General features: G+C 41.2%; 2 protein-coding genes and 1 pseudogene across 4 annotated transcripts in view; all 3 read right to left on the minus strand.

Moving 5' to 3' along the window:
• The window catches only part of LOC148377001 (uncharacterized), an 88,154-nt pseudogene that overhangs the window by 58,964 nt on the left and 8,847 nt on the right, over nucleotides 1-20,343 (minus strand). The gene's annotated exons all lie outside the window — the stretch shown is intronic.
• LOC148377005 (uncharacterized) lies at nucleotides 95-17,353 on the minus strand. Of its 2 annotated transcripts, none has more exons than XM_088351851.1 (2): nucleotides 17,141-17,353; nucleotides 95-3,490 (listed from the first exon to the last, which is right to left on the minus strand). In XM_088351851.1, the coding sequence occupies exons 1-2, from the start codon at nucleotides 17,259-17,261 to the stop codon at nucleotides 2,253-2,255; spliced, it is 1,359 nt and encodes a 452-aa protein (XP_088207977.1). In that variant the 5' UTR covers nucleotides 17,262-17,353; the 3' UTR covers nucleotides 95-2,252. The 2 variants fall into 2 exon arrangements, with proteins under 2 accessions (XP_088207977.1, XP_088207969.1); XM_088351843.1 differs by lacking the exon at nucleotides 17,141-17,353 and adding an exon at nucleotides 4,450-4,695.
• Nucleotides 9,327-20,058, minus strand: LOC148377006 (uncharacterized). Its single transcript, XM_088350968.1, has 2 exons — nucleotides 19,826-20,058; nucleotides 9,327-13,405 (listed from the first exon to the last, which is right to left on the minus strand). The coding sequence occupies exons 1-2, from the start codon at nucleotides 19,944-19,946 to the stop codon at nucleotides 11,193-11,195; spliced, it is 2,334 nt and encodes a 777-aa protein (XP_088207094.1). The 5' UTR covers nucleotides 19,947-20,058; the 3' UTR covers nucleotides 9,327-11,192.

Genomic DNA, 20,343 nt, shown 5'->3' on the forward strand with positions numbered 1-20,343 from the left:
AGCCTGAACGCAGATTTTAGAAACAAGAGCAAGACGGTCACAAAATAAACTATTTATTCAAAATAGAAATAAAGACATATTTTGGATTTGCTGATGCAACACAATGACACAAGGCTCTTTGAGTATTTCTATATATTACACATTGCAGAGAAGAAAAAAAAAATCAAAATTCAATGACATAAAGCTTAACAAGGTCAACAAACATATTACATTGCAGGAATGAGGTTGCGGTCAAGACACAAAAGCGGATGAGTTCACTGAAAACCAAATGCAATTCCGTACATTTGGATTTGTTTAATAATCATAATGTCATAAGTTCATTTATTTATTTGATCGATTTACTTTTGTCTTTTTTTTACATTTACAGTATTGGAGTAAGGTGGGCACAAATTAAACTTAAGGTATTCCCATCAGCACTTGTTTTGAAGTATTAGTTGAAAACAAACCTCGGCTCAAGTTCAAAGAACATCCAGTCAAGAATTCACTATTCGAATATAAATGTGATTTAAGATAAATATATTCACATAAAGACACGCTTTGATTACAGGAATATATATTATATTGTCGATTCATACAGTCGCATATGAAAAAGAAAATCCTGGTATTACAAGAAACCAAGAGAACTGGTTAAGCAGGGATTACAAGTAGGATCTTGGGCCCAGAGCCAGGCCCGAACCCTTAAAACCCTTAAAATGTCAATCATTAGGTCGGGCCATTTTGTGTATACTTTCGCGGAAAATTAAACCTTTGGGTTTATCCCGGGCACGATTTGTCAAATCCAGTTAATCCGTCGGGTTCGGGTTTATATTGCAGCTGGTCAGGTCAGGCTAAATTTTTTAGGCCTGAACTTAACTCTAGCAGGGATAGATTTGTTAACTTGCTTGAGTTTTAGCCTCGACGTCATGAACTGATATTCAGCGGCCGTAAAAGATCAAGGACGACACTTTTCCATTTTTCGATCCGTGATTCAAAGATGGAACGTACAACCCGTTAAGCCAGACTATATCAAGCTGACCCCCGGAAAAGACGCCATTTTGTTTCAGTCAATCCAAAATGTAAAACGTGTGTATGCAAGAGATGCTTGAAAAATCATAGTGGAAGACACTGAGGAGATATAATAGTAATTGCTGTTATTTATCATTTAATTTCATATCATCAGGCAAAAGAGGATCAGAGTTGCAAAACTCGTGGATTTGAAAAAAAAAAAAAACACAAAACATTTTAGCCAATGGAATACAAATCGGGCCCTGCGACTGGCTGACAACCAGTTCAGGGTGTTCCCTGCCCAATGACCGAAGGCGGCTGGGATGGGCTCCAGGACCTACTACCAGGATAAGCGGTGCAGATAGATGGAGGAATACGAATGGGCTAAGTTCAAACATTTCCCTAACGTACAGAGTACACAAATTAGTTCATTCAGTGGTAGCTGTGATTTTAAAAATGTAAATAGAAATGGTCAGCTCATACCAAACAAAGTGATAAGTGCTTTTCTCACCAGCACATTCGTGATCCTGAGCTTTGACTAGGGAATCTTTGACTGCAAACTGAACAAGACAATGGTTTTACATCAGAATCAGAGGAGCTTCACCAGTGTGAACCCTTGTCTGTGTATCTAAGTTTCTTTTCTGGCAGTATTTTTTACCACAAACTGAGCAGGAATAAGTTTTTTCACCATTGTGAATCCTTGTATGTATATCCAAGCTTCCTTTCCGGATGAATTTTTGACCACAAACTGAGCAGGCAAAAGTTTTTTTCACGGATATGAATCGTGGTATGCAAATCTAAATTTCCTTTTAGACCAAATTTTTAACCACAAACTGAGCAGACAAAAGGTTTTTCAAGGATATGAATCACGGTATGCAAATCTAGATTTCCTTTCCAGACGAATTTTTTACCACAAACTGAGCAGGAATAACGTTTTTCACCAGTGTGGTTTCTGGCGTGTCTTTTCAAATGTCCTTTCTGTCTGAATTTTGGGCCACAAACTGAGCAGGCAAAAGGTTTTTCACCAGTGGCTCATGAAGTAGAGGTAGTCTTGGGATCAAGAGATCGCAGTTCGAATCCCGGCTCCTCCGTGTTACAAGTCAAAGTATCCTTAGGTAAGACACTGAACCCTAATACCCCCAATAAGCAGGTTAGCGTCTTACATGGCTGCAATACAAGGCCACTATTGGGAAATGTGGAGCACATTGTAAAGCGCTTTTGGAAGTCATTGACTTGAAAAGCGCTATAGAAATGCAGATCATTTAATTTCAGTTTATTTCACCAGTGTGGATCCTTGCGTGTTTCTTTAAGTAATCTTTCAGGGTGAAATTTTTACCACAAACTGAACAAATAAAAGGTTTTTCACCAGTGTGGGTTCTGGCATGTCTATTCATATGTCCTTTCTGTCTGAATTTTAGACCGCAAACTGTGCAGGCAAAAGGTTTTTCACCAGTGTGGGTTCTGACGTGGCTTTTCAAATTTGCGGTTTGGGTGAATCTTTGACCACACACTGAGCAGGCAAAAGGTTTTTCACCAGTGTGGGATATTGCATGCATCTTTAAGCTTCTTTTCTGGGTGAATTGTTGACCACACACTGAGCAGGTAAAAGGTTTTTCACCAGTGTGGATTCTAGCGTGGATTTTCAAATTTGCTCTTTGGGTGAATTTTTGACCACACACTGAGCAGGCAAAAGGTTTTTCACCAGTGTGGGTTCTTAAGTGAGTTTTTAAGTGCCCTTTCTGGCTGCATTTTTGACCACAAACGGAGCAGGCAAAAGATTTTTCACCAGTGTGGATTCTGGCGTGGCTTTTCAAACATTTTTTTTGGTTGAATTTTTGACCACACACTGAGCAGGCAAAAGGTTTTTCACCAGTGTGGGTTCTTAAGTGAGTTTTTAAGTGCCCTATCTGGCTGCATTTTTGATCACAAACTGAGCAGGCAAAAGGTTTTTCACCAGTGTGGATTCTGGCGTGGCTTTCCAAATGTCCTTTTTGGATGAATCTTTGACCACAAACTGAGCAGGCAAAAGGTTTTTCACCAGTGTGGATTCTGGCGTGGCTTTCCAAATGTCCTTTTTGGATGAATCTTTGACCACAAACTGAGCAGGCAAAAGGTTTTTCACCAGTGTGGACAGCGATGTGATATCTGAGATGATCCTTGCGCCTAAACGTTTTCTCACAATGCGGACATTTGAGATATTTGTTATCGCCTTCCGACTGTTCGTCGCCATCGTCGTGTGCAGAGTCGGACGTGTTGTCGTCATCTGATGTCCCGGAGCTTCTGCTTGGAGACACCTTTTCCTTGTTCTCCTCATGGTGTTCCTCGGAGGTGAAACTGGCCCCAGTCACAGGAAACTCCTTCAAATCTTCCTCCTTTTTAATGTGAATAGGCTCCAACTCGTCCTCCTCCATTTTGACGTCAACCGTGTCTAAATACTCGTCTTCCTCCTTTTTAACGCGAGGCAATGGTTTCTCCGCTTGCCCAGGAAGATACTCTTGACTGACATCTGCAGGACATGAACCACAGTTTTTCTAAATAGCAAATATTCACACACACACAAAAAATTTTTTATAGCAAAGGTATCGCTACAAAAATCATTTCAGCATTTCTAGCCCTCCAAAATAATACTGCTCTGTGCTGCAATGATTATATGTAAAAAAATGTATGGTTGTATTTTGCAGGGTCATACTGGAAATGCAGAAAATTGGGTTTTCGGGACAGAAGACTGCTATCATGCCTTCAGACTGCCAAATAACAGGAATGTTAAAGCACTTCATCCAGAATGGAAGGATTTTTTTGAAAGCACAACAGAAAAATTCAAGCATGTTCCCAGATTTCAAGCACCCGCCAAACCCTGCGTTATACATTTTCCCCTCGGGCATGTTTATTTGATTTTTTTTGCATCGGCTCGCTACAACGGGTCAGGTGCAATCGACATTTCGTTCTGTGTACATTGTTACACAGAATGACAATACAAGGAAATTATTATTATTATTATTATTATTAATTTAGCATCATAAAAAGGAAAACAATCTAGAGATGGCGCCATCTGGTGGGTTTGCGTGGTTCTACACTTCCACACGTTGTTAGCTTAGCATAGTTTAGCCCATTTGTTATTCACCCCCATAGCGACTCGAAGGCCGACTGAGAAAATCCAGTGGTGTGAACATTTAGGTTTCAAATGTATTACCAGAATATTTTAAATCCATACTTTTCAAAAGTCTACCAAGTATTTGAGGAAGAAATGACGCCGCCATTTTACGTTTATTCCGCACAAAAGTGCATACCGTGAGAAGGAATGGCGACTCACTCGACTTTTTATTTCAGCCTTTGATTGAATTCGACTGCAAGGTTAATTCCTATTTCCTCAACACGCGCGTATATTTGATCAGACACATTTCGTGCAATGGACTCGAGGATCCCAAAATAAGAAAATAAATCGTTCTAGAAATGAAAGTGACCAACCTGCTCTGTTCAACACAACTCGTAGCTCCTTGCTAATGCTAACTGGGTTTAGCCGTCGATCTTCTCGCTCGTTGTCATCTCGAAGCTCCTCTTTCAAATTTCCTTTCCATCTCTCGCACATTTTAGTCACTTTTAAAACTATTGTACCGAGTTAAATGCAGCTACATGGAAGTCAATTGTGCCCACTGCGCACGACAGCAGCAGAACGCCACAAGGCCACAAACAATGGAAGCAGTCACTGTTCCATTGTAGCGTCTTTGGCGAACGAAACGGGTATATGAGCCGACTCCCTTCCAAATGCTCTCTCTGTATATATATGTGTAACCGCCAGACATGGGACCAAGTCACACATGTGCAAGTCTCAAGTAAGTCTCAAGTCTTCACCTTCAAGTCCCAAGTAAGTCCCAAGTATTTTTTTCTTGGGCAAGTCAAGTCACAAGTCAAGTCCCGAGTCTTAGATTGCCAAGTCCAAGTCAAGTCACAAGTCATAAAAACAGCGACTCGAGTCGACTCGAGTCCAAGTCACTAAGTCTCAAGTCCCCATGTCTGGTAACCGCGGTGTACTGGTCCCACCAAAGATCCACATTCACGCTGGACTGGATGATGAGGTTTTTATTACAGTTACTGCAAATGAATGAGTCACAACATTAGCTTTTCTGCTGGCTTTGATCTCTTTGATTTCAGTAGCAGCTCTCTCTGGAAGCTGCCCAACAAAGCATATCAAAGAGCTTTCTTTTCAATTTACATAAAATACATTTTAGAATATAACAATACATTTTTACATATATTTTAACAAGATACTTTTAACAAGAGATCGTATAGTGGATTTTTAACGTTTACAATGAATTCAACATATTTTTCTTTAGTCTGAATTTTACCCAACATCGTACATTTAAATGTATATGAGAAAATAGAAATAAAAACAATAAAGAGTATAAAGACGGGTACAATTTACCCGCAAATGAATGAGTCACAACATTAGATTTTCTGCTGGCTTTGATCTCTTTGATCTCTACAAGGGGAATTACATTTTAGTAAAACAGAAACAAAACGAAACTAAATCTAAACAGCTTGACAATATCAATCACATTACTGTGCATGTTGAGAGATTTGTCAGCTGGGGTTATAATGTTTAAAATTAACTTCTTTTGTGGAGCACCAAAAAACGTGTCTTACCAGTAGCAGCTCTCTCTGGAAACTGCCAACAAAGCCCGCCTCCCGGTCACATGTCAGAAGCCAAAACCAAACCCCACCCCATACCAGCAGGTGGCACTGTTGGGCTCATCATTGCAGGACTCTTACCAAAAACTATACACATATTTCAGCAGGAATTTCAATAAAACAAAAGTTATTATTACACCCGTTACATATATATATATATCTCATCTCATCTCATTAGCTGCACCGCTTATCATCAGTAGGGTCGCGGGGGTGCTGGAGCCCATCCCAGCAATCATCGGGCAGTGGGCAGGGACACCCTGAACTGGTTGCCAGCCAATCGCAGGGCACACAGGGACAGACAACTCACTCGCTCATTCACACCTAGGGACAATTTAGACCAGCCAATTCACCTGAAATGCATGTCTTTTGAATGTGGGAGGAAACCGGAGTGCCCGGAGGAAACCCACGCAAGCACGGGGAGAACATACAAACTCCGCACGGTAAGGCCGGGAGCTGGATTTGAACCCAGACAGGAGGTTCCCACGACCTAGGAACTGTGCTGCACACGCGCTAACCACTGCGCCGCCGTGCTGCCTGCACCTTATATATATGGATCAATATTAAATCGCAAAGTCTGCAACTAAAGAAAGCAGACGTCGACTAGGTGAAGGAGTCCGCGGTGTATGCTGAGATTTATATACCGGCGTTTCATTTCCTAACCAATATGTCAATCATCATTTGAATCAGTCACGATTGGCTAAAGTTATTTGGGGATAAAGGGGGCGGATTCTTTTTATCATTTACAGGCTCGCATAGGCTAAAGGGCGAAAAAAAGCCTGCATTTGGCCGCAAAAGATGAATGCGAATCACACGTTGTGTTGCACTACGGCATGGAGAAAACATTTTTTACTATTCTGTATTTGTAAATATTTTACTCTCCTGGATTTACTACACTCATGAGAACTTGGTCGTTGCACAGCAGCTAAATGACATCATGTCAGAAAATAACCTCTTTGAAACTGTCCAGTCAGCATTTAGGGCAAATCACTCGACTGAGACAGCCCTGGCTAAAGTAACCAATGATCTCCTCTTAGCAATAGATTCCGGCGCCTCATCAATGTTACTGCTGCTGGATCTCAGCGCTGCTTTTGATACTGTCAACCACAACATATTATTGGTTCGTCTAGAACGCATTGGTATCTCAGGAACTGTACTCTCGTGGTTTAGGTCCTACTTGTCAGACAGACTACAATGTGTTAACTATGGCAATCTGACCTCTATCGATCTAATGTCCCCTGTGGTGTTCCTCAAGGCTCTGTACTTGGCCCCCGTCTTTTGAGTATTTATATGATCCCGCTTGATGACATTATCCGCAAGTATAATATTAGTTTCCATTGCTATGCCGATGACACTCAACTGTATGTGCCACTGGAAAAAACTGGACATTTGAGTGGTAAAAATCTGGAGGCTTGCCTTACTGAGATTCAAAGATGGATGTCACTTCATTTGTTATGCCTTAACCCAGAAAAAAATGAAATGCTGATTATTGGTCCAGCTCACTGTCGTCTTTTGTTTTCAAACATTACCCTGAACCTAGACAAATGTAATATCACCCATAGTGACTCAGTCAAAAATCGAGGTGTTATATTTGATCCTAATCTGTCGTTTCAGTCACACGTGAAAAATATTACTAGAATAGCTTTCTACCACCTCCGTAATATTGCAAAGATTCGTTCGATGCTGTCCCAATCAGATGCAGAGATTTTAATTCATGCGTTTATGACTTCTCGGCTTGATTACTGTAATGTATTGCTTTCTGGTCTCCCGATGTCTAGCATTAAAAGTTTGCAGCTGGTTCAGAATGCGGCAGCTAGACTTTTGACTAAGACCAAAAAGTTTGAGCATATTACTCCTGTATTGGCCAACTTGCACTGGCTCCCTGTCCACTTAAGATGTGACTTTGAGGTTCTTTTATTAACATATAAATATTTGCATGGGCTTGCACCCTCTTATCTCTCCGATTTGACTCCCCCCTATGTTCCTGCACAGAGTCTGCGCTCGGAAAATGCCGGTCTACTTGTGACTCCGAGGGCCAAGAAGTCTGCAGGCTTGAGAGCGTTCTCCATCCGGGCCCCGGTGTAATGGAACGCCCTGCCTCTGGAGATAAGATCTGCAACCTCAACAGAAGTTTTTAAATCGAGGCTTAAGAGACACTTCTATTCCAAAGCATATGATTGATGCCCACCTCATATTCTGTTTTGTCCTGTCTTTTTCCGACGCCTGCCTGGCTGATACGAAGAAGGACGATTTGAGATGAGTCAGCGGACCGGCGTCTGACCTGAAGCATGTCAACCCCTGCATTTACCAGCTGGCAGAGATGGGAAGCAGCGTCGTGGCTGTCATGGACTTTCTGGACCAGTTTACAGGCTGGGGGCATCGTTGGTGTCATGCTCTTTCTGGACATCATAAATATCTTACCTAGTGTTTACGATGTTTGTGTACTGTAATGCTAAATGTAATTCACCCTGGTCATCCTGGAAGGGGGATTACCACATGTGAGGTCCTTTCTCAAGGTTTCTCTTTTTTCCTCACATTGAGGTTTTTGAGTTGTTCCTTGCCCGCATGCTGGTTTAAGATCAGGTCATTGTGTAATTTTGTAATTGTAATCCTGTGCAGTCCTTCGAGACATTTTTGTGATTAAGGGCGTCAGAAAGAAATTTGACTCGACTTAGGTGAGCTATGCGGCTTTATATTTTCCCGGTATCTTGTTTTAGAACGGTCTTGATGTTTCTGCGATGAGTCTATTTTTAAACTAAAGTGTTTATTGTCATATGCACAGTAAAGAACCCCGTTTCCCTGCACAATAAAATTCTTACTCTGCTGACCACACAGTTGCCAGCGAAAAAGAAGGTAGAAACAAAGAAACAGATGTAGATACTGCAAAGTATCAACATCGATCGAACTAGGAAAGGGACACTAAAAATGATAGAGGATCCCATTCACCCAGCTCGCAGGTACTTTGATGACCTGCCGCCAAGTCGGGGTCTTCGCGCCATTGTGAGCAAAACTACGCGTCCTAAAGAGATTTTTTTACCCTTCCGCTATCCGTATGTTCAACAGGAATTGATTTAGGTTTTTATGTAAAGTATTATGCCAACGGTGTTCCACTGACATTTTCTACCTGAGTCTTGTTATTTACATATTTTCTTTTTAAACTATTCTATATAATGACCTTGTATTATACACTACAATATCTTTTTTACTCTATTCTTTTAAATCTATTATTTTATCATTATTGAGAGTTTGCGTGCCAAATGACTTCTTGTACATATCATGTTTATAGTTTATACGCGTTGAACAAATAAATACAATACGATCAACAAGTAAAGCTTTATGAGCAAGCGATCTAATATTTAAAAGACCAAAATTGAGCTGCACGTCTAAACTGAAAAACACAGTTTGACATAGTTGGAATTGCGTTTTATTCCGATATTTGACATAATTGTAACCCACCAGCTGATGCACTCCTTGAAAATTAAGGTTTGGATTTAGGTGTTAAGCTGGCTAACTAAAGAGCTAAGCTAGGCATCTGGTTATCAGGCGTGTATCCAAGTGTATCCATCTTGTGGGTTCATTCAGTCACATTCAGATTTCAAATAAATCTTGGAAAAGGTCATCTTAATTTGGCCAACTCAACAAATAACATGATACATGCATCCACAAATAAAAATGTTTTTATTGTCATTGATAAAAACATAGGGAACATTTACAAAGAGATTAGACGTGACACTCCAAGATAAACACGTGATAAAAACTTAAAAAAGAGAAAAATAAGAGGGTCTGGATAACTACTGTGAATTCCGGACTATAAGCCGCTACTTTTTCACAAACTATCAACCCTGCGGCTTATTCAGTGATGCGGCCAATTTATGTCATTTTTCTGACGCGCTCGAGTACAAAAGGTAAGATTTAGACCGGTGGAATATATGCGCCGAGGAAGACTGCAACTTCTTAGCTTGTGCACAAATTAAATTAGCGTAGACATACAAGGCACATGACGCAGCTTTCAAGCCAAAAGCAATCGAGCAGTCCGATAAGGAAGGAAACAAAGATACCGCGCGTAAACTTTACTTTGCGAGCGCATAGCTAGAGAGTTTAGGAATAAGGGAGCTTGGGACGACGTCCATGTGACAAAGTTTCTTTCCATTACTTAGGAAGACGACTTTGATGGTTTCAGTTCTAAGTAGGAAGATGAGGATGGATACCGTGACTTTTACAAGTACGGTATGTTTTTTTTAACAGACCCGTTTACTGTGCTGCGAGCGTGTTTATAGTAGCGTTTTGCTACCCTTCACAGGCACGGTTTGGGATGAAAGTTATAATATTCTGATTTGCACAGGCGTATAAGAAGGAAGGGGCGGAGCAAACACGGGCTGACAGGAAGTGGAGTAAAGATGAGACGTGTTTGTGGACGCAGCGGACAATAGCGGATATATATTTTTCCCACCCTTACCTTTGGAAATATACACTTTTTTTCCTTGGATTACTTTCAACGGGTACCCGGACTCTGCAGGTCTGCATTAAACCTTAACAACCGGTATCATTTTCCATTCATGATGCCGACTGATATTTTTGGACTGTGTACTTCAATGATGGAATTTTAGTTTCAATCGGGGGAATCTTAAGTTTGTATTACAGTTTTTCAATGTGGGCGCATGCGGCTTATATACAGGTGCGGCTTGCGTAAGTACAAAAGCAGTAATCCTCTTGAAATGTGGTGGGTGCGGCTTATATTTAGGTGCGCTTTATGATACGGAATTTACAATAGGTATGAATAAAAGATATTCAGAAAGTACTTCAGAGGAGAAATCAATAGTTGAAAACAATAAATGGATATTGTAGTAGTTACTGTTACAGAATATTTAAAAGTACAATTAAAAAAAAAAAAATCATCAATTAAATTGGACTCTAAGGAAAGTCAACAGAGCCCGAAGAAGTGGTGATTAACAGAGTGCATTACGTAGACTATTGTCACGTCTTGGATTTGACTGAGAAACGGATGACCAGGAGCTACAACTCATAGGAAACATTTGTGACTCTTGTATTTAAATCAACACCAAGAACTTGCTGAGCCAGTCGCTCTCTAAATCGCTTTGTTACTCTGAAAGGAGAAGCCCTCCAATATTGGTACACTTGTGTAAAACAATAGAGAGCATTTCTTTTTCAACTGCATATCTGTTTTTTTTGGAAATCCATAGTTATTATTTAGTTACAGTTGTAAACTCGTGATTTGCTTGTCACTAGAAACAAAATCTAGCATAGAAAATGCGCTTTTCTAAAAAAAAAAATCGTAAATCATATCCAAATTGCAATTGATAAATCGAACAGTTTTTTTTCCAAAATACACAAAAATATATATATTACAAATATTTGTGTAATATATATATATATATATATAGATCTACATAAAATAAAATGTGTGTGTATGTAGAGATATATTTTTAAATTGATATGACATGATGAGTACAAAAATCTGTACATTCAGGGGTAGAGTATGAAATGTAAATGCAAGAAATGATATATCAAGCAGAGTGACCGATGCCATTTTCTCCGGCACACGTGTGATCCTGAGCTTTGGCTTGACTTGAGAATCTTAAACCGCAAGCTGAGCAGGAAAAAGGGTTCTCACCAGTGTGGGTTCTTGTGTGTCTTTTTAGGTCTACTCTTTGACTGAATGATTTAGCACAAAAGGAGCAAGAGAAGGGCTTCTCACCAGTGTGGGTTCTTGTGTGCTTTTTTAAGGACGCCTTCAGGCTGAATATTTGACCGCAAACTGAGCAGGAAAAAGGCTTCTCACCAGTGTGGGTTCTTGCGTGTGTTTTTAAGCTTTCTTTATGGCTGAATTTTTGAACGCAAAATGAGCAGGAAAAAGGCTTCTCACCAGTGTGGGTTCTTGTGTGTGTTTTTAAGCTTACCTTTTGGCTGAAGTTTAGGCCACAAACTGAGCAGGAAAAAGGCTTCTCGCCAGTGTGGATTCTGGTGTGGTCTTTTAAGACACTCTTTCGGGTGAATTTTTTACCGCAAATTGAACAGGAAAAGGGCTTCTCACCAGTGTGTGTTCTTGTGTGTTCTTTTAAGTGTGCACTTTGGCTGAATGATTCACCACAAAATGAGCAGGAAAAAGGCTTCTCACCAGTGTGAGTTCTTGTGTGTCTTTTTAGGGCTCCTCTTTCACTAAATGATTTAGCACAAAAGGAGCAGGAGAAGGGCTTCTCACCAGTGTGGGTTCTTGTGTGCTTTTTTAAGGACGCCTTCAGGCTGAATATTTGACCGCAAACTGAGCAGGAAAAAGGCTTCTCACCAGTGTGGGTTCTTGTGTGTGTTTTTAAGTGTGCCTTTCGGCTGAACGATTCACCACAGATCGAGCAGGAGAAAAGTTTCTCATCAGTGTGGGTTATTGTGTGTTTTTTTAAGGTTCCACTTTGGCTGAATGATTCACCACAAAATGAGCAGGAAAAAGGCTTCTCACCCGTGTGGGTTCTTGTGTGTATTTTTAGTTCTTCCTTTTGACTGAATGATTTAACACAAAAGGAGCAGGAGAAGGGCTTCTCACCAGTGTGGGTCCTTGTGTGTCTTTTTAAGTATGCCTTCTGGCTGAATTTTTGACCGCAAACTGAGCAGGAGAAAGGCTTCTCATCAGTGTGGGTTGTTGTGTGTGATTTTAAGTGTGCTTTCATGCTGAATTTTTGTCCGCAAACTGAGCAGGAAAAAGGCTTCTCCCCAGTGTGGGTTCTTGTGTGTGATTTTAAGTGTGCTTTCAGGCGGAATTTTTGACCACAAACTGAGCAGGAAAAAGGCCTCTCGCAGGTGTGGATTCTGGTGTGGTCCTTTAAGCTTTTTTCACCGATTAATTTTTTACCGCAAATTGAGCAGGAGAAGGGCTTCTCACCAGTGTGGGTTCTTGTGTGGTCCTTTAAGCTTATTTCACGGCTGAATTTTTTACTGCAAATTGAGCAGGAGAAAGGCTTCTCACCAGTGTGGGTTCTTGTGTGGTCCTTTAAGCTTTTTTCATGGCTGAATTTTTTACTGCAAATTGAGCAGGAGAAAGGCTTCTCACCAGTGTGGGTTGTTGTGTGGTACTTTAAGCTTTTTTCATGGCTGAATTTTTTACTGCAAATTGAGCAGGAGAAGGGCTTCTCACCAGTGTGGGTTCTTGTGTGGTTCTTTAAGCTTTTTTCATGGCTGAATTTTTTACTGCAAATTGAGCAGGAGAAAGGCTTCTCACCAGTGTGGGTTTTTGTGTGGTTCTTTAAGCTTTTTTCAAGGCTGAATTTTTTACTGCAAATTGAGCAGGAGAAAGGCTTCTCACCCGTGTGGGTTCTTGTGTGGTTCTTTAAACTTTTTTCATGGCCAAATTTTTTACTGCAAATTGAGCAGGAGAAAGGCTTCTCCCCTGTGTGGGTTCTCATGTGCACCTTCAAATGAGACTTGCGTTGAAATGTTTTTCCACACTGAGAACATGTTTTATCACCTTCTGACTGTTTGTCGCCATTAGTGTCGGACGTGTCCTCATCATCAGTTTTCACGTGTTGACAAGAGCTTCTGCTTGGAGGCTCCCGCCAGTTTTCTTCATGTTTAACCTGACTCCCAGGAGTTAAAATGGTCTCAGTCACCGGTAATTCTGTGAAACGTCCCTCCTTTTTAACACAAACAGGCTTCACATCCTCCTCCTCCTCTTTAATATCAGGAAACTCTGGTTCCTGCCGGACAGGGGGCAGGAATTCTTCACTGACGTCTGTTGGACACAAGACACACATAAGTTTCGTATCATCCCAAATATACGACATAATACCAAAACACATAAATGATAAAATGTATTAATATATAGACTGCATTCATGTGATAGTTCTAACCAATGGAGACAGAAAGGAACACAACCTCAATTAAAATGTCTATAACAAAAACATAAATATCATTGGTCTCTCCTGAATATTGGCATTTAGGAACACAAAGTGCTCAGCTTTGAAGGACTGATTCCAATTCTTCCGTCAGTGATAGGCAATTTACAATGTTACATACCGTAAAATTCGGACCATAAGCTGCTACTTTTCCCCCCAGCCTTTCAACTTTGCAACTTATGTAATGATGCGGCCAATTTGTGCATTTTTTTAGCGAACGCCAGGGGGCGCCCATGCAGTAAAGGGTAAGAGTGACACACGTCAGATTCCTGCTATATCAAAATTCTGGACTGAGATTTTTACATTTTGAAAAGCTGAAAAGTTTCAGGTAAGTATCTCGGACGATTGGCGTAAGGTAAGAGCCACGAGCAATTGCTGCTGATCGCCGGTGAAGGAGCGACCTCTCTAAGACACTAAGACGCTGCTCGGCTTCCGACTGCTCACAAGTAAGTATTGTTGTAAAGGTTGCTCCCGCTTCTGTAGGCAGTTAACCCTTCTAGAAGGACGTGTACGTGAGCTAGAACAGTTTAAAAGGAAAATGTTAGATGCCGCGGACACCAGTGCTAGCGTGGGTTGTAATGAAACTGCTAGTCCGGTTAGGATTAGCCATAAACGACTTGCTAACCGCGGTGAGCCAATCCAGACACATAATAAATTCAGCACCCTAGCTAGTCCCACTCCAACTCGGTCTACTGGCTCCCGCACCCTAGTTTTAGGTGACTCCATCACACGTAACATAAAGCTCAGCGACTCAGCTACGGTGATGAGTATTCCTGGGGCCAGAGCACCCGACATTGAGGCTATCTTCGGTGTTTTTTTCTTCCCGTTTTGACAACTACACTATGGATTACTTCTATCCTATGGACATGGGTTTTAACGCACAAGAAATGTGTGTATTTCAACTCCTTGCCCTGAGGAATTCTCGTGCCGGCGTGATGAAGGGGCCTATCCTGAGGAAAAGCCAGAGCTAGCGGAGCTAGCGGAGAGGCTAGCGGCGTTATAAGCCTTCGGTACCATCCGTAATCATGGTAAATGCGAACTCACGACCAAATAAGATCATCGAGTGCTTTTTGAAAACATCGAAGCGCACAGGGAGCGCAGTTGCTGTGTTTTGCGGAAACGTGGCTCACGTTTAGCATTCCGGACGCTAACGTGTAGCCACCCGGAGCTACCCGGAGCAATCCGGCTTCAACGCCGCTAAACAGAGACACAAAAGTCGGGGGGAATCGGAGAGGAGGCGGACTTGCTAACACAAGTTGGTGTATCCCTGGATTTTCACAAAGAAAAGATTTCCATCTGCCGCAGGAATGTCGAATTTTTGGACTGGCGTGACGTCATCCACTTCGCTACAAGCACCCCTCGGGCATCATGTTCATATGTTAATAAACATCAGGGTAGACTGCTGGAAGTGTGAATTTCCCTACAGAGATGAATAAAGTATCTATCTATCTATCTATCTATCTAGACACCAGGGCAGGGCTAGCGACACTGATATAGTCATTCACGTCGGCTCTAATGATACTAAAATGAGCTCATCTGAGATTACAAAGAGAGTTCTTTAAAGCTCAATAATGTATTTGATGGAACAAAGTCATAAAAAACCCTTCTAGTTTTCTTTTCAATATTTGATACAAGAAGAAACAAAACTTTTAATTATATATTTAAGATATAAATGTGTATAAATAAATTATATATTTTTTAAAAATCTTTGTGCCGAGGCATACACCACCCCGTGTTGGCGAGTCCACCTTCACTCGCATTCCCGGCTGCGATTCGCTTTTGAGAACTGTTATGCACTCTACCACAAAGCTTATTATACTAAAATTTATGGGAGAGCGCATAACAGTTTTAATGCGAACGATTTGAGTAGAAAAAGCAAAATAAACACGTTACATGCCCAAAAGCAATTTATATACGGTGTGCAATTCCGTTCAAATACAAAGACGAAATGGTTTAAGTTGTATTACATTCCCAACAAATGCAAGATGAAGTGCTGCAGCGCTACCGACTGGGGTAGTGTGAGGAGGGTAACGAGGACAGCAGAGAAAATCATCGGGACTACACTTCCCTCCATTCAGGACATTGGCCAGAAGCGCTGCCTATCCCATGCTAAGAACATTATCGGGGACCCCTCTCACCCCCATCATGGACTGTTCACTCTGCTAGCCTCTGGGAAGAGGTACTGCAGTGTGCGGTGCAGGACCACCAGGTTCCGCAATAGTCTAGTCCCCCTGGCCATTAGACTGTTAAATGGTCAATCTAACATATAGTTAACCTAAATCTAAACGGCTGCTAATCTGACTTTTTGCACTACTGGCAGTTCTTTATAGCTTGCCACTCCTTGCACATTTGCTCTCTGCACTATTGTACTTACAGCGTTATTGTTACAGTGTTATTGTTACTGTTTACCTGACTTGTTAACCTGAATGCCCATTTTGCACATCTGGTTAGCTACTCCTCTTGCACTATCGGCACTATGGTAAAATACTATACGTAGCCATAATACAATACAATTTTTACTTATATCTGTACATTCGAGGAAACTGTGCGGGTCAGATGTATCGACATTTCGTTCTGTATACACGTGTACTAGAATGACAATAAAGTAGATCTGAATCTGAATTTTGGTTCTTTGTTCGCCATTACATTCCTGAAAAGTGATGTAAAAGTGATATAAAAGCGAGATAAAGTGGTTATGATGGCAAGGAAATACAAATCTCGGCAGGGATACATTTCCCGGCATAACACCGGCGCGAGAATTCTTCAGGGCAAGGAGTCGATTCTGGCAGCGCCAAAAGACTTTTGTTTGAAATGAGACTGTCTCTCTTGCAGTGGAATGTTTTTACGATTTTGTATTTTTTAGGGGGAAACTCATAGTTTTTGTGATCCAACCGTAACACCGTAGTGGGTTCAAGAAAACCGTACTCATTGCGACAAAACCGTAGTACTTGGCAGGTATGTAACTATGGCTGTGCTAGATGCATGCCATCCACATATTTTTTGTAGCTTAGAGCGTTCCATTGCCTCCACTATACACTCTGATCTGTACTCTTCCATAGCATCTTCTTCTGTGCTTCCTACCTCCGATTCTCCCTTGTTATGTGAGGAGGGAGAAGAAATAACATTTTTTCCTACCGCTATTCATCCTGTTACTCCACCGGTCAACAGTATTCCTGTGGTATGAGTTTCGGGCCACATCTGCCTCGGCACAAGATCCTGGTCTGGGAGCATAATCTTGTGGAGGTTATCACCACTAAGGTTCAAAACTCGGTAAAGGGTTCAGCTCGGTCCACGGTGCTGAAGCTTGGCCTTCTGGATATAAGATCACTAGCTTCCAAAGCTTTGCTTGTCAATAACCATAGTATTGATCACAATAAGTTTCACCGGATGCTAACGTTAGCATAGCGCTAAAGCTTTGGAAGCCAAATGAGTTTGTAGGGCTAAATGAGACTTCTCCCCGTAACTTTGTGAGTTTCCACTTGGTACGCCCGCGCAAAAAAGTTAGCTCTTATAATGGAAAATATGTTGAAATTTAGGAAAATAAAAATGTTATGGAAATAAAAGTGACCGACCTGCTCTGTTCAACACAACTCGTAGCTCCTTGCTAATGCTAACTTGGTTTAGCCGTCGATCTATTCGCTCGGTCTCTTCCTGAAGCTCCTCTTTCAAATTTCCTTTCCATCTCTCGCACATTTTAGCCACCTTAGAACTTTTACGGAGTTAAATGCAGTTTTTGATCCTTTACGGGGTTAGATGCAGTTAGATGGAGTTAGATTGTGCACTCGACTGGAGCGAAACACCACGAAGGAGCAGGAAATGGCGGCAGTGACGTGTGATTCTACTCTACTTCTTCGGTTGGCATCCAGCTTCTTTGTGCTCTATCGCCCCCTAGCATCATACCATCTCACAGTTCCAAACTGCTGTGTTGTTGGCGAACGAAAGAGTTAATGAGCCGGTGTTGTGGCCTTTTCCGACTCCTATACAAATTCCTCCCTTCCTCGCGTGAAAGCGCATTCTGCTGCGCTTCCAACTAAATCGATCGTATTCTATATAAAACGCTTATTAAAACAATTAAGCGAGCTAAATATAATAATTGGGAGATCCTAGTCTATATAACGCGTTTATTTAAACAATAAAGCGCGATCGTATTCTACAAAATGCGTTTGTTAACGCGGATGCAAAAGTCACCAATGTCAATGTACGCTATGATTTCCGCAATCACAACTAATTGTACACAAATAGTATTTATTTGATTTACTATAATATCCGTATGTAATGTCTTTTTTATTGTGGATGAAACCCTGGTTGCATTGGATCCCGCGGTGTAAACAAATTGTTGATGTTTTTTTTCATTTAAAATCGGACTTCCCTGCCTATACTGTTTGCAAAATAAGACACGCTTTAAACCTTATTATGCTTTTTGGTTTTGGGATCCAACTACAGAGGAATACCTCCACTTTGCGATGTGTTACTGAATAGGTGTTTGACCAATCTAGTTCGTTTTTATGACTACTATTAATAATAATAATAGTAGTATTATGAGAAACGCCTGAAAGTTTTCAAATTCACTGTGCTGAGATATTGATGCCACAGAAGGTTACTCTACAAGTTACAAGTCTGTATCTCCAACAGAGTCTGTTTTAGCAGGGTGGGAGGATTTTTTTTTGCCTGCCCAAATCCTCCTCCCCCCCTCCCCCCCATGCTAACTCCTGAATAAAAACTCAAAAAATACCTCAAATTCACTGTGCTGACTTATTAATGCCACAGAAGGTTACTCTAGAAGTTACAAGTCTGTATCTCCAACAGAGTCTGTTTTAGCAGGGTGGGAGGATTTTTTTTGCCTGCCCAAATCCCCCCCCCCACCCCCCTCCCCCCATGCTAACTCCTGAATAAAAACTCAAAAAATACCTCAAATTCACTGTGCTGACTTATTAATGCCACAGAAGGTTACTCTAGAAGTTACAAGTCTGTATCTCTAACAGAGTCTGTTTTAGCAGGGGGGAGGATTTGGGCAGGCTTTTTTGTTGTTTTGCCTGCCCAAATCCTCCCCCCCTGCTAACTCCTGAATAAAAACTCCAAATTCACTGTGCTGACTTATTGATGCCACAGAAGGTTATATAGAAGTTACAAGTCTGTATCTCAAACAGGATCTATTTTAGCAGGGGAGTCAGATTTTGGCAGGTAAAATGCTGCGGCCACACCGTTTTCAGTTGTTACTGTAAATAGACAATTTATTGACCATAAAGTTGTTGTATCTTTGAACTAATCCTGCAAAAACAATCGTTTTAGCAGGTCAGATTTGTCCCGTTATTCAAATCAGCCTGAAACTACTTTCAGATTAGTTACCTTTCAACATTTTTTATTGAGATACAGACTTGTGACTTGTAGAGTAACCTTCTGTGGCATAAATAAGTGAACTTGGGTCATTCTGAGTTTTTATTCAGGAGTTAGCAGATACTAATAAATACTATTTGTGTACAATTAGTTGTAATTGCGGAAATCATTGCGTACATTGACGTTGGTGACTTTTCCATCCGCGTTAACAAACGCATTTTGAGAATACAATCGCGCTTTATTGTTTAAATAAACGCGTTATATAGACTAGGATATCCCGATTGTTATAATTAGCTCGCTTTATTGTTTTAATAAGCGTTTTATATAGAATACGATCGCTTTTGTCGGAAGCGTACATTGACATTGGTGACTTTTGCATCCGCGTTAACAAACGCAATTTGTAGAATACGATCGCGCTTTATTGTTTAAATAAACGCGTTATATAGACTAGGATATCCCGATTGTTATAATTAGCTCGCTTTATTGTTTTAATAAGCGTTTTATATAGAATACGATCGCTTTTGTTGAAAGCGCAGCAGAATGCGCATTCACGCGAGGGGGGGAGGAATTTGCACAGGAGTCGGATTTGGGCACAACACCTGCCACATCTGCCTCGGCACAAGATCCTGGTCTGGGAGCATTATCTTGTGGAGGTTACCACTAGGTTCAAATATAAGGTAACTGGCTTCCAAAGCTTTACTTGTCAATAACCATATTAGTGATCACAATATTAACCTTAATGGCCTTCGTGAGACCTGGTTGAAACCAAATGAGTTTGTAGGGCTAAATGAGACTTCTCCCCGTAACTTTGTGAGTTTCCACTTGGCACGACCGTGGAAAAAAGGTAGCGGCGTTGCTCTTATAATGGAAAATATGTTGAAATTTAGGAAAATAAAGATGTTATGGAAATAAAAGTGACCGACCTGCTCTGTTCAACACAAATCGTAGCTCCTTGCTAATGCTAACTTGGTTTAGCCGTCGATCTTCTGGCTCGTTCTCTTCCTGAAGCTCCTCTTTCATATTTCCTTTCCATCCCTCGCACATTTTAACCACCTTTGAACTTTTACGGGGTTGAATGCAGTTTTTGAACCTTTGCAGGGTTTAATCCAGTTAGATAGAGTTATATTGTGCACACGACTGGAGCGAAACACCACGAAGGAGCAGGAAATGGCGGCAGTGACGTGAGTTTCTACTCTTCTTCTTCGGTTGGCATCCAGCTCCTTGGTGCTCTAACGCCCCCTAGCATCATACCATCTCACAGTTCCCCTCTGCTGTGTTGTTGGCGAACGAAAGGAGTTAATGAGCCGGCTCCCTTCGAAATGCTCTCTCTTCTTAGTCTGACTGCGTGTGGTCATCCTCTGTGGTTGTTATTAACTCAATACCGGAGTACTGGCTCACTCTTACCCTTTTACTTGAAGTCTAACTCTAATTTGTCCTTCAA

Source organism: Urocampus carinirostris, chromosome 1 (genome assembly GCF_059441175.1).
Source record: "Urocampus carinirostris isolate Australia breed hairy pipefish chromosome 1, RoL_Ucar_1.0, whole genome shotgun sequence".
Lineage (NCBI taxonomy): Eukaryota > Metazoa > Chordata > Actinopteri > Syngnathiformes > Syngnathidae > Urocampus > Urocampus carinirostris.